Consider the following 12,662-nt stretch of genomic DNA (forward strand, 5'->3'; position numbering starts at 1 on the left):
ACAAAAGTTGCACGAGGCCCCTTTGAATTGTGTCGTTTTGCACCAAACACCCTACAAATGGAAGAAGCAATGCCACGGTAAAAAACCCACTATGGTAACGTCAAGTCTTGCTCTAGACAATCAAGCATAAAACAATGGTCTCCCTCATGTTATCCCTGGAAAGTATCCTCCCAGGAGTATTCCACTGCTGTAGCCTAGTCAACTATCCAAGTTTGTAAGGTAAAAGATAAAGGACCCCTAGATGGTTAAGTCCAGCCAAAGGCGACTATGGGGCTCATCTCGCTTTCAGGACGAGGGAGCTGGCTTTTGTCCACACAGCTTTCCAGGTCATGTGGCCAGCAGGACTAAACCGCTTCTGGTGCAATGGGACACAGTGATGGAAACCAGAGCGCACGGAAACACCATTTAGCTTCCCGCCACAGTGGTAGCTATTTATCTGCTTGCACTGGTGTGCTTTCAAACTGTTAGGTTGGCAGCTCAGACAGAGCAATGGGAGCTTACCCCATTGCAGAGATTCGAATTGCTGACCTTCTGATCTGCAAGCCCAAGAGGCTCAGTGGTTTAGACCACAGCACTACCTGCATCCCCCAAGTTTGTATCTTGTCCAGAGAGTTCACTTTCCTCTCTGAGCAGTGCGAAGAGGAAGCTGTGTTATACCAAATCAGGCCCTTTTCTCCACCTAGCTTAGTATTATCTACACCAGGAGTCAGCAAACATTTTCAGCGGGGAAACGTCCACTGTCCCTCAGACCTCGTGGGGGGCTGGACTGTATTTGGGGGGGGGGGATGAATTCCTATGCCCCATAAATAACCGAGAGATGCATTTTAAATAAAAGCACACATTCTACTCATGTAAAAACATGCCGATTCCTGGACTGTCAGTGGGCCGGATTTAGAAGTCGACTGGGCCTTAGTTTGCCTACCCATGGTCTACACCAGCCTTTCTCAACCTGTGGGTCCCCAGATGTTGAACTACAACTCCCATCACCCCTAGCTCAGGGATGATGGGAGTTGTAGTCCAACATCTGGGGACCCACAGGTTGAGAACCGCTGGTCTACACTGACTGGCAGCGGCCTCTCTGGGTTTTCCCCCCCAACCTACCTGGAGATGCCAGAGGACTGAACCCAGAATGCTTTGCACGCACAGCATGTGCCCTGCCACTCAGTTACAGACCCTGCCTGAGAGAAGCCCTTTCCTTGCACCCCCTTCTCTTCCTGAAGCAAGTGTAATTGATTTCGTTAACCTATACCTTCCCTTGTGAAGACTGCCTTCGGAATGAAAAGGGGGCCACGCTATGAATGGTGACAATGCAACTAGAATGATGCATTATTTTAAACGGCTGTTTGGGACATACAAAACACACACAAAAGCCTCGAGTGTTGCTAATGTTTTATTCCTGGTGCTATTGGGGCTTAGATTTTGTTGAAAGCGGCCACATCCATGGACTGAACATAATCCTCAAACGCAGTGATCCTCTCTTCCAGCATATCGGTTCCAACTTTATCGTCTTCAACTACACACTGAATCTGAAGTTTCTTGATTCCATAACCAACTGGAACCAGCTTGGCTAGAAAGCAATTGAAAGAGCTGTAAGTGACGTTTCACCTCTTTTCTATCTACGCAAACTCAGGCTTATGGACCGACAAGAATTTTGCCCCATCATAATCTTGGCTGGTGTCGGGGCTTCCGATAGGGAGAAAGCATAGCCAGTGGCCTAAACCTGACCTCTCTGCAACAGCTAATACACAAGCAAGCTGTGAACATTTACATCCCCCCCCCAGGGGAATGCAAAAGGGGAAAAATTTAGACTTCTTTTTTTAGAGGAAAAGGGGCACCTAACTTTTGGCTCAAGGACCACGTTCACCCTTGGGTCAACCCTGTGGAGGCCCCACCCAGCAATGGATATGACCAAAAGTGGGTGCTGCCACCCCACACTCTCATTCACCTGCTGCCCCCCCCAATAGCTTACCCATGCAGATCAGCTGAGGAGAATCACTGCCTCCTCTCTGCTCATCAAATGCTCAATCTGATTGGGGGGGGCAATTTGCAGCCCCATCAGAGCGCTGGCATCTGCCTGCCCTAGCTGTTGCCAAAATTGGTAGGATCTTTTTGGGGGGCAGGATTAGGCCCTCAAAGTGGAAGCTACATACGCCTGGCCATAAAGGGAACAGATTAGAGGAGCCCATTCTCCCAGACCGACAGTGGGGAAGTGAGACATTATAAATTATTATCTTTGAGGGAATATAAATTTATTTATACTCCACCCATCTGGCTGGGTTTCCCCAGCCACAGATACCTTCCTTCACCAAATCACTTCTTTAACTGTTGAATACATCACAAAGAAAATGAGGACACAGAGTTCATCCAGTTCACCAGGTTTTTCTAGACTTTTCTGCAAAGGGCAAAATCCTTGCCACCTTTACTGTTTCAAAGGGCTGTCCATTAGCAGCATTGCTTTGCACACATGTACTTGGTGCTTGCTATATACAAGCACCCTCCTGGCAGTGCTACCCCTCCGCTAGTGGAGATGGTTTCTTACCCTTCCTTTCCCCCAACCTTTCTCCAATGGGCCAAATATTTAGATGCAACCCCCTGCCTGTCAAATGCACAAATGGAATGTGATTGTGGAGCTCATTACGTAAGCCATTCTGGACCCCACGATCTATTCAACAGCTCTGATGAAACGCCAAAAATTTACTCTCTCAAACTCAGAGAACTACTGGGAGGCCGTATGCAGCTGTAGTAGATCTGGAAGCTCTCCAGATCTTCTTACTTGCTAGGTTCCACTGCCCTGGGAATTGAAGTAAGTGGCACCATCAAGTTCTTCGGACTACAATTTAAGAGCTATCTGAATCGAGCGAGATGTTATGCATATAAACTGTGTGCTCTGCCAGAGAGCTATGAGCCTCCTATTGTCGGCCAGTTACTTACAAGATCCCCAAACCAGGCCATCCGCCTGAATACTTCTGACACACTCTTCTAATTTGCCCATGTCCGTCTCATCATCCCAAGGTTTCACGTCCAACAAGAGGGACGACTTGGCAACGAGCGCTGGCTCTAGAGAAACCAAAGGATAGCTCAGGAAAAGCAGCAAAGCAGACTGTTCCAATTAAAACCAGGAATTCTCTACAAATGCACCTAGTTGCAAGTTTAACCTATACTGGTTAAGAAAAGCATTAAAAAAAAAAAAAGATCATTACACAGCAGCGTAATACATTACAGAAACGTTAAGTACTGCTAAATGGAACATTGATTTCTCTATCCAACTAGGCTATTACAAGAATATGAAGTGTGGAAGACACAGTCCTGTCTGTTACACTGAAATTCCCTTCCCTGGTGGAGAAAGGAGCATTGCATAGTGTAACTGCTAATCTCCCACAGTTGGAATACTGCAACTGCTACAGTACAGAGCAGTTTCAGGCCAGTAGCTGTGGGATCCTGCATTGGTTAGAATTAGAGGAGGCAGAATTTCCCCTTCAGCAACACAGCACAGGATTTGATTGTAAACAATTGTTTCCTATGGTTTCTATTCCACAGCCTGGAAAAAACATTGGAAATAGCTGGGAAAAAGTTCTGCTGTAACTTATTTATGCTGATTTTAATTCACAATAACCCTAATCAAAAAGCAATTCAAAGTGCATAAATTCAAAGGCGAAGGAGTTGGATAACGTACTTTTGGATTTCTTTGATTCATACTGAGCAAGCCGCTCCTCCCTTAATCTTTTTGCTTCTTCACTTTCCTATGAAAATAAAGAGATTGTGTTGGAAAAAAAGAAAGCAACTGTTCCCAAACAGTGATCAAGTATACCTGGACATGTCAGGTAAAACAAATCATCATGTTTTCAGCCGAAAGATGGTGATTTGGTTTTGTTCATCATGTTGCCAGGCTCTTTTTTGTTTAAATGCATGTGGGCTCATGAGACCTCTCTGCAACTGGAAATTGAAAGAAAAAATATTCTGGATACCTCCTCTTCATCAGAGCCAAAGAGATCAATGTCATCGTCATCTTTGCTGTCTCCACCTGTGCCTGTTGAGTCCTCAACATCTGAAGGGCCATATTTTCCCAACGCCTTCTTCACTCCAGGCAGACTAGGGGGAAAAACCAGACGGAACTTATATGGTGCCCTTCTAACTACATACGACCCAGAATTAAATTGCAAAAATGTGTCCCAGTTTGGGCAACTAATTAACAAACCAGCCACCACTTAACCATGGAGACGTTTCAAAGGCAAGATACCAGATGCCAGCTGAAAAAGCACCTGCCACCCAACAGGCTTGGGACGCGGGTGGCGCTGTGGGTTAAACCAGAGCCTAGGACTTGCCGATCAGAAGGTCGGCGGCTCGAATCCCCGTGACGGGGTGAACTCCCGTTGCTCGGTCCCTGCTCCTGCCAACCTAGCAGTTCGAAAGCACGTCAAAGTGCAAGTAGATAAATAGGTACCACTCCGGCAGGAAGGTAAACGGCGTTTCCATGTGCTGCTCTGGTTCACCAGAAGCTGCTCAGTCATGCTGGCCACATGACCCAGAAGCCGTACATCGGCTCCCTCGACCAATAAAGCGAGATGAGCACCGCAACCCCAGGGTCGGTCACGACTAATGGTCAGGGGTCCCAACGGGCTAGTCACTAAATCAAACATGCAAGCATGGGAGATTGGGTTTATGCCTGCCACAGAATGAGGTTCAAATAAGGTTATAGAATGAACTGAAATCTTTTTGCCCAAATGTGCTCATTTATTATTATAACGAAGTGCATGTGCTCTCTCATTTTGGAAAAGACTCACTGCAAATAAATCTTTCTTAGAGCAGAAAGATTCCAATTCAGCCCTGTCCCTGCTATGTTCCACATTGAATTCCAGGGCGTTCTTAGCAGAGGAATAACCAAGTTGATACCGCCCCCCGGAGCCTAAAGTGGTACAGTCCATTCCTCCACATCAGTCTGCCGCATGAAAAGGACCAGATCTAAGCCAAGTTGTCTAACGAGGATATAATATTTCCTTCCGCTATTTCGCCCCCCCCCCCAGTATTCTCCCCCAACCATAATAAATCTTTGGTCTGACCCTGGATTTGTAGCTGCTCTGGGAAACTGCTTGCGCGCTTGCGGCCAAGGGATCACCACGCAAAAGCCGCAGCTCTAAGCATGACTCTGCATAAATGGCCAACCTGAGGCACCCTCCATCCCACCCCACCGCTGCCTGTCAGTTCATTAAGCCCAGCCGCTGAGTATGATTAAGTGTTTTGCCACAAGCCTGGAGTTCTCTTAAAACAGCCATATTCTCATGCAGTGCTAGCCAGAAATGTTTTTAATTCGGGGGAAGGGAGGGGAAAAGGGAATAAAACATTTTGAAAAGCATTGGAAGAGCTCCACCTGGTGCCTGAAAATTTTGAACAGGGTACACAACATTCAATTTCACAGGTTTATTCTATATGCACCAACTTATTTCTGAGGAGCTACAGCAATTTCCTATCATCCTCGATTAGATCTTTACTGCACAAGGAATAGTCTGCACTGATACAAGTATATAATTAATGCCTTTTAAAAGTTGTCTTTTTTGCCTACTCATTTAAGAAGGCCCTCTTGTCTCTCCTTGCCATTCTTTGGAAATCTGCGTTCAATTTCCTGTATCTTTCACGATCTCCCTCGCACTTTGCTTGCCTTCTCTCCCTCGCTATTTGTAAGGCCTCGTTGGACAGCCACTTTGCTTTGTTGCATTTCCTTTTCATTGGGATGGTTTTTGTTGCTACCTCCTGTATAATGTTGCGAGCCTCCATCCATTTTTCTTCAGGCACTCTGTCCACCAAATCTGAATCTTTAAATCCGTTTCTCGCTTCCACTGTGTATTCATAAGGGATTTGATTTAGATTGTATCTTACTGGCCCAGTGGTTTTCCCTGCTTTCAGTTTAAGCTTGAATTGTGCTATAAGAAGCTGATGATCTGAACCACAGTCAGCTCCAGGTCTTGTTTTTGCTGACTCTATAGAGCTTCTCCATCTTTGGCTGCAGAGAATATAATCAATCTGATCTCGATGCTGCCCATCTGCTGATTTCCATGTGTAGAGTCGTCTCCTGTGTTGTTCGAAAAGAGTGTTTGTGATGACCAGCTTGTTCTCTTGGCAGAACTCTATTAGCCTTTGCCCTGCTTCGTCTTGGACTCCAAGGCCGAACTTGCCAGTTGTTCCTTTTATCTCTTGATTCCCTACTTTAGCATTCCAATCCCCCATAATGAGAAGAACATCCTTCTTTGGTGTCAGTTTTAGAAGGCATTGTAAGTCTTCATAGAATTGGTCAATTTCGGTTTCTTCAGCATCGGTAGCTGGTGCATAAACTTGTATTACTGTGGTGTGCAAAGGTCTGCCTTGGAATCGTATCGAGATCATTCTATCATTTTTGAGATTGTATCCGAGTATCAATCTCGCCACTCTTTTGTTGACTATGAGGGCCACTCCATTTATTCTATGGGATTCTTGACCACAGTAGTAGATATGATGGTCATCCGAACTGAATTCGCCCACTCCGGTCCATTTTAGTTCACTGATGCCCAAGATGTCAATATTTATTCTTGCCATCTCCTGTTTGACCACATCCAGCTTACTATGGTCCATGGATCTTACATTCCAGGTGCCTATGCAATATTTTCCTTTAAGGCGTTCGGCTTTCTTTTCACTTCCAGGCACATCCACAACTGAGTGTCCTTTTGGCTTTGTCCCACCCGCTTTATCAGCTCTGGATCTACTTGTTCTTGTCCTCCGCTCTTCCTTAGTAGCATGTTGGACGCCTTCCGACCTGAGGGGCTTATCTTCCAACGTCATGACTTTTATATGCCTGATGTTATTGTCCATGGAATTTTCTTGGCAGAGATACTGGAGGGGGTTGCTGGTTACTTCTCCAACCAGAGATCTGTTCAAGAAAATTGAAAATATGAAAGGAACGTTTCACGCAAAGATGGATATGATAAAGGACAAAAGTGGTAAGGACCAACAGAAGCAGAAGACATCAAGAAGCGGTGGTAAGAATACACAGAGGGATTATACCAAAAAGATACGGATGTCCCAGACACCCCAGATTGTATGGCTGTTGACCTTGAGCCTGAAATCCTGCAGAGTGAAGTCAAATGTGCCTTAGAAAGCACTGCAAATAACAAGGCCAGTGGAAGTGATGACATTCCAGCTGAACTATTTAAAATCTTAAAAGATGATGCTGTTAAGGTGCTACATTCAATATGCCAGCAAGTTTGGAAAACTCAGCAATGGCCAGAGGACTGGAGATCAGTCTACATCCCAATCCCAAAAAAGGGCAGTGCCAAAGATTGCTCCAACTACCGCACAATTCTCCTCATTTCACACACTAGCAAGGTTATGCTCAAAATTCTACAAGGCAGGCTTAACCAGTATGTGGACCGAGAACTCCCAGAGGTGCAAGCTGGATTTCGAAGGGGCAGAGGAACCAGAGACCAAATTGCAAACATGCGCTGGATTATAGAGAAAGCTAGAGAATTCCAGAAAAACATCTACTTCTGCTTCATTGACTACGCAAATGCATTTGACTGTGTCGACCACAGCAAACTATTGGGGGGGGGGGTTCTTAAAGAAATAGGAGTGCCTGACCACCTTATCTGTCTCCTGAGAAATCTCTATATGAGACATGAAGCAACAGTTAGAACTGCATATGGAACAACTGAAAGTGAGAAGGAATTAAATAACCTCTTAATGAGGGTGAAAGAGGAGCGCAAAATATGGTCTGAAGCTCAACATCAAAAAAACTAAGATCATGGCCACTGGTCCCATCACCTCCTGGCAAACAGAAGGGGAAGAAATGAAGGCAGTGACAGATTTTACCTTCTTGGGCTCAATGATCACGGCAGATGGTGACAGCAGTCACGAAATCAAAAGATGCCTGCTTCTTGGGAGAAAACGATGACAAACCTAGACAGCATCTTAAAAAGCAGAGACATCACCTTGCCGACAAAGGTCCGTATAGTTAAAGCTATGGTTTTCCCAGTAGTGATGAATGGAAGTGAGAGCTGGACCATAAAGAAGGCTGATCGCCGAAGAATGGATGTTTTTGAATTATGGTGCTGGAGGAGACTCTTGAGAGTCCCATGGACTGCAAGAAGATCAAACCTCTCCATTCTGAAGGAAATCAGCCCTGAGTGCTCACTGGAAGGACAGATCGTGAAGCTGAGGCTCCAATACTTTGGCCACCTCATGAGAAGAGAAGACTCCCTGGGAAAGACACTGATGTTAGGAAAGATGGAGGGCACAAGGAAAAGGGGACGACAGAGGATGAGATGGTTGGACAGTGTTCTCGTAGCTACTAGCATGAATTTGACCAAACTGCAGGAGGCAGTGGAAGACAGGAGTGCCTGACTAAACCGCTTCTGGCAAAACGGGACACCATGCCAAGTGCCAAGTGCACGGAAACACCATTTACCTTCCTGCCACAGCGGTACTTATTTATCTACTTGCACTGGTGTGCTTTAGAATTGCTGGGTTGGCAGAAACTGGGACAGAGCAACGGGAGCTCACCCTTTCCCTTGAATTCGAACCACCAACCTTCAGATTGGCAAGACCAAGAGGCTCAATGGTTTAGACCAGGGGTTGTCAACCTGGTCCCTACAGCCCACTAGTGGGCGTTTCAGGATTCTAGGAGGGCGGTAGGGGTTCTATGGCACAAGCTAATCCTTCCATCAAGCACTGGTGGGCGGTAAGGATTTTTTACCATAAAGAAAGATACATTAGTGGGCGGTAGGTATAAAAAGGTTGACTAACCCTGGTTTAGACCATAGTGCCACCGATATACACTACAGCAAGTATAAGCTCCATTAAGGCAACAGAAACCTAATCACATAACTGGCCATTATGACACGCTTTGTACCTATTTTTGATGTTACTACCGTATTTTTTGCACCATAACACTCACTTTTTTCCTCCTAGAAAGTAAGGGGAAATGTCTGTGCGTGTTATGGAGGGAATGCCTACGGGTGGCATGCCTACGGATTTTCCTCCTCTAAAAACTACGTGCGTGTTATGGTCGGGTGCGTGTTATAGAGCGAAAAATACGGTAATTGGTCCGTTACCTCTCTCGCCCCAACTTCGCCACAGTGATCCATGCGACTGTCACCTCCAGGCTTTATTACTGTAACTCACTGTATGTGGGGCTGCCCTTGAAACTGACCCAGAAACTCCAGCGGGTGCAGAAAACCGTGGCGAGAATCCTTACGGGGTCCTCGCCGTGGGATCACATTCACCCAATTCTATACCAGCTGCACTGGCTTCCGGTGGAGTACAGGATCAGGTTTAAGGTGCTGGTTTTAACCTTGCCCCACAGAGGACCTTACAGTCCGCAGATCCTAAGGATTCTGGGCCCCAGAGAGATCAGACTGGCCTCAACCAGAGCCAGGGCCTTTTCAACTGTGGCCCCGGCCTAGTGGAACCCGCTGTCACAAGAGACTATGGCCTTGTGGAATTTGACATCTTTCCGTGGGGCCTGCAAGACGGAGATGTTATGCCAGGCCTTCGGTCAGGGTTCAGTCTGACTCATTTTCTCCTTGTATAAGAAAAAGCATGAAGGAGGTTCCCAGACCACTCACAGGTGCTTATAAAATCAGAGGAAACAGTTGGTAACTGCCCTCAATTTTAACCTGAAGATTGTAACTTGTCCAGTTTTAATTTTAATTTGTTTGAATTAATTGTGGGATGTATCTTAATTTATTGATCGCTCATTTTTATGCATTGTCTTACTTGTATGTTAGCCGCTCTGAGCCCAGCTTTGGCTGGGGAGGGCAGAATATAAATATAAAATTATTATTATTATTACGCAACAGCAAGATGGGTATCCCTTTGTACAATGAAACTTTCCCCTCTCCCCCTGAAATTGTGTGTGTTCACATGGCAAAGGGGAATAGTTCTGTCTGAAAAGCTAGAATGCTTGTGCAGATGAAACATTTACAATAGCACAATTCCACCTGAGGTAGTTTCAGAAATAGAAAAATGTTGCATCCACATCACAGATTACTGCTGGTGCTGTATATGGCTATCCAGGACAAAAGAGGTCTAAAGTTTTTGGGTGTCATTACATAGTTACACTAGCACAATGGGATTCCCCACCCCTCTTATGCCATCTCCAAATCTGCTTTGGGGAGTTTTGGGAACCCTCAGAAAAAGGGGGGCGATAAGGAGAGAGAAATCACTCTGTTGCTTAATGCTACATTGAATACAAACCTGTAAATGACAGCAAATTGAGCCCTACCTTGCCTTTTGTTTGTCGAAAGACTTAATGTGGTTGTACCAGCGGAGGGCATGGAACAGCTCAGGAGGAGGGGGTGCACCAACTGCTTCAAAAACTGCAATATCTGCTTGGGATGGGACATACCTACAGAAAACATGTCCAGGTTAAAATTTGTTTCATTCAGCAAAACGAAAAGCACCACAGATATAAAGTGAAATCCATCTCAGAAAGAGACTCAGATGTCTCCCAAATAAGCAGATATGAACAAGAGTTTGTAGCCCCTTTGTGCAAGCTACAAATAAACCAGGAAGGTTCTTATTAACTATAATTTTCTGTTCACCTGAACCAATAAATTATGGTTACCAGACCAGCTTCAGAACAAGCCAGCTTCCAGCAATATAAGAGACCAACTTCAAACTTTCATATCATGGATTGTTCCAGAACTGATAACCACCACTTTCCCAGTTTGAACAAAATGGTTAACTATGGTTAATTAACCATATCAATTACTTCTGGGTTAGAGTCTTAATACTCCACCACCCAAGAACCACAACAAAAGCTCATACAGAATCTGCAATAATCAAGGTCCAAGCCATTTCCAAGTAGGCCCAACACATCTAGCACTGATGTATTTTTTAAATGATGTAAAGTCTCACTTTTGGGCATTACGGCAGGTTGCAAATCCCATGTTAATAATCATGATCCACACACAAAGATTGCCATGTGGTCTTGGAACAAGTTACTTTAAGCTTACATATTTTCACATGTATTCTTCCAACCCATCTTTGTATTTTTCTCCCATTTACTTTTCTAACCCATCCTTGTATTTTTATTCTCTCCCCCCCAAGTCAGAACCAGAATAGCTCCATCCCCAAACCACCCAGCTTCTATCCCAAACAATGGCCAAATGTGTTAGTAAGGGGCACGTGGTAACCATTGCAAATCAGATGGTTGGTGGTTCAAATGCCCCATAAACCATCAATTCCTTAGGCAAACCGCTCTCTCCCAGAGCCCCAAATCTGCAACAGAATAATTGATGGGACTAGAGAGCAGAAGGGCAGGGGTAACAAGAGATAGGGTAAGGCCTAGCTACCTATCTGAGGAAGGGAGTAATGACCAGCTTGCACCACCCAAAGGAACAGGAACCAGCACCTATTCATATATAAATTCAGTCTTAAAAGGCGGCTGCTTTGGGGCCTTGAACTCCCCTTTCCTTTGTGCCTGCAGGCTTACGACAGAGCCCCTCTCTTCTCTTTTTAACTAATGTGAGCCTATGTGGGAGACAAGCCTGACCTGAGAAGCAAGTACCACTCCTAGGGCTGGTATTCGTAACCATGATTTGCCTTATGACGCCCCTCAGAAAGTAGGAGGGCTAGAGGCTAAGATTTATCGGCTACTTTAAAATGAGGCTGTATTTTAAACTGAATTTTAGCCTGTATTTTAAATTGGTTCCCCCCCTCTCTTTTCCCCTATCATGCTTTCACTGTGATTTTATTGGTGTTAGCCGCCCTGAGCCTGGGTATAAATACAATTATTACTAATATACTTTAAAATGTTAGTTCCTCTATTATTTAAAACTACAAGCTAGCATTTAGACAAAGTATAGCTGAAACCTATGGGCCTGAGCCCTGGAGGTGCCACGTACAGTGAGGTTACTGGTATCTTGGCACTGTTCATGTAACAGGATTCCTATAAGCACCAATTTAAATCACAATCCCACTGTCTGTTTTAATTATCAGGTTTTTTATCCACTTAATATTCTATTCTCTGACTGCTGGTCTATGACTGTAATAAACTGATTGTAGGGGCCAGCTGTAGGGTGTCAAGCAGATACACCTACGACCATCTATAGCTCCTTTCTCTCTCTCTCGCGCGCGCACAAAGTACAGTATGGTTTCCAAAAGAGACTTGCCAAGGCGCTAGTCCTCATTCCAACGGCTAGGCCGCTACCCTCTTCGTGCAGCCACGCGGGAAGAAGCGAAGGCCAATGAATGGGAAAAGCGGGACCTACTGCTGGCGTTTAAAAGGGATATATTTCGGGGTGCGCGGAGGGCGGCTCACCCCTCGATGTAGCTCCTGCTGGCTAGGAAGGCGTTGAGAAGCTGGAGCCCCGAGGCGGATTTCAGATCCCCAAAGCCCATGATGGCGCCGAAGTTTCAGGAGCGGGAGGCGGGGAAGAGACCGGCTGCGCGCGCACAACAGCCACCACAACGGCCGTCAGGGAAAGAGGGCGGCGCTCGGCCTCCGCTGCTCTTATATATACGCACGCACGCAGATCCCTCCGCCACGGGAGCTGATTTCCGCCGACGTGTCCTTCCGCCCCTCAAGGCCGTTCCAACGGACACGCCCAAGCCCCGCCGTTTTTGAAAATTTCCGATTTATGACAGGAGGAGGCGGGATCAGCTCTCACGTCAATCAAGGAAGGGGCGGTGCTTCT

At 45.8% G+C, this 12,662-nt stretch overlaps 1 protein-coding gene and 2 non-coding genes across 6 annotated transcripts; all 3 read right to left on the bottom strand.

Moving 5' to 3' along the window:
* Positions 1–1,372: 1,372 nt before the first annotated feature.
* EEF1B2 (eukaryotic translation elongation factor 1 beta 2) lies at positions 1,373–12,469 on the bottom strand. Of its 4 annotated transcripts, none has more exons than XM_053362019.1 (7): positions 12,287–12,469; positions 10,247–10,369; positions 5,654–6,895; positions 3,966–4,089; positions 3,674–3,740; positions 2,932–3,057; positions 1,373–1,567 (listed from the first exon to the last, which is right to left on the bottom strand). In XM_053362019.1, the coding sequence occupies exons 1-7, from the start codon at positions 12,364–12,366 to the stop codon at positions 1,413–1,415; spliced, it is 1,917 nt and encodes a 638-aa protein (XP_053217994.1). In that variant the 5' UTR covers positions 12,367–12,469; the 3' UTR covers positions 1,373–1,412. The 4 variants fall into 4 exon arrangements, with proteins under 4 accessions (XP_053217994.1, XP_053217975.1, XP_053217983.1 ...); XM_053362000.1 differs by having other exon boundaries at positions 5,558–6,895; XM_053362008.1 differs by having other exon boundaries at positions 5,558–6,895; positions 10,219–10,369; positions 12,287–12,413.
* LOC128403317 (small nucleolar RNA SNORA41) lies at positions 3,305–3,436 on the bottom strand. The gene has a single exon (XR_008327932.1). It is a non-coding gene; the product is annotated as a small nucleolar RNA SNORA41 (small nucleolar RNA).
* LOC128403277 (small nucleolar RNA SNORD51) lies at positions 3,809–3,886 on the bottom strand. The gene has a single exon (XR_008327923.1). It is a non-coding gene; the product is annotated as a small nucleolar RNA SNORD51 (small nucleolar RNA).
* Positions 12,470–12,662: the final 193 nt, after the last annotated feature.

This window comes from Podarcis raffonei, chromosome 1 (genome assembly GCF_027172205.1).
Source record: "Podarcis raffonei isolate rPodRaf1 chromosome 1, rPodRaf1.pri, whole genome shotgun sequence".
NCBI classification, from domain to species: Eukaryota; Metazoa; Chordata; class Lepidosauria; order Squamata; family Lacertidae; genus Podarcis; species Podarcis raffonei.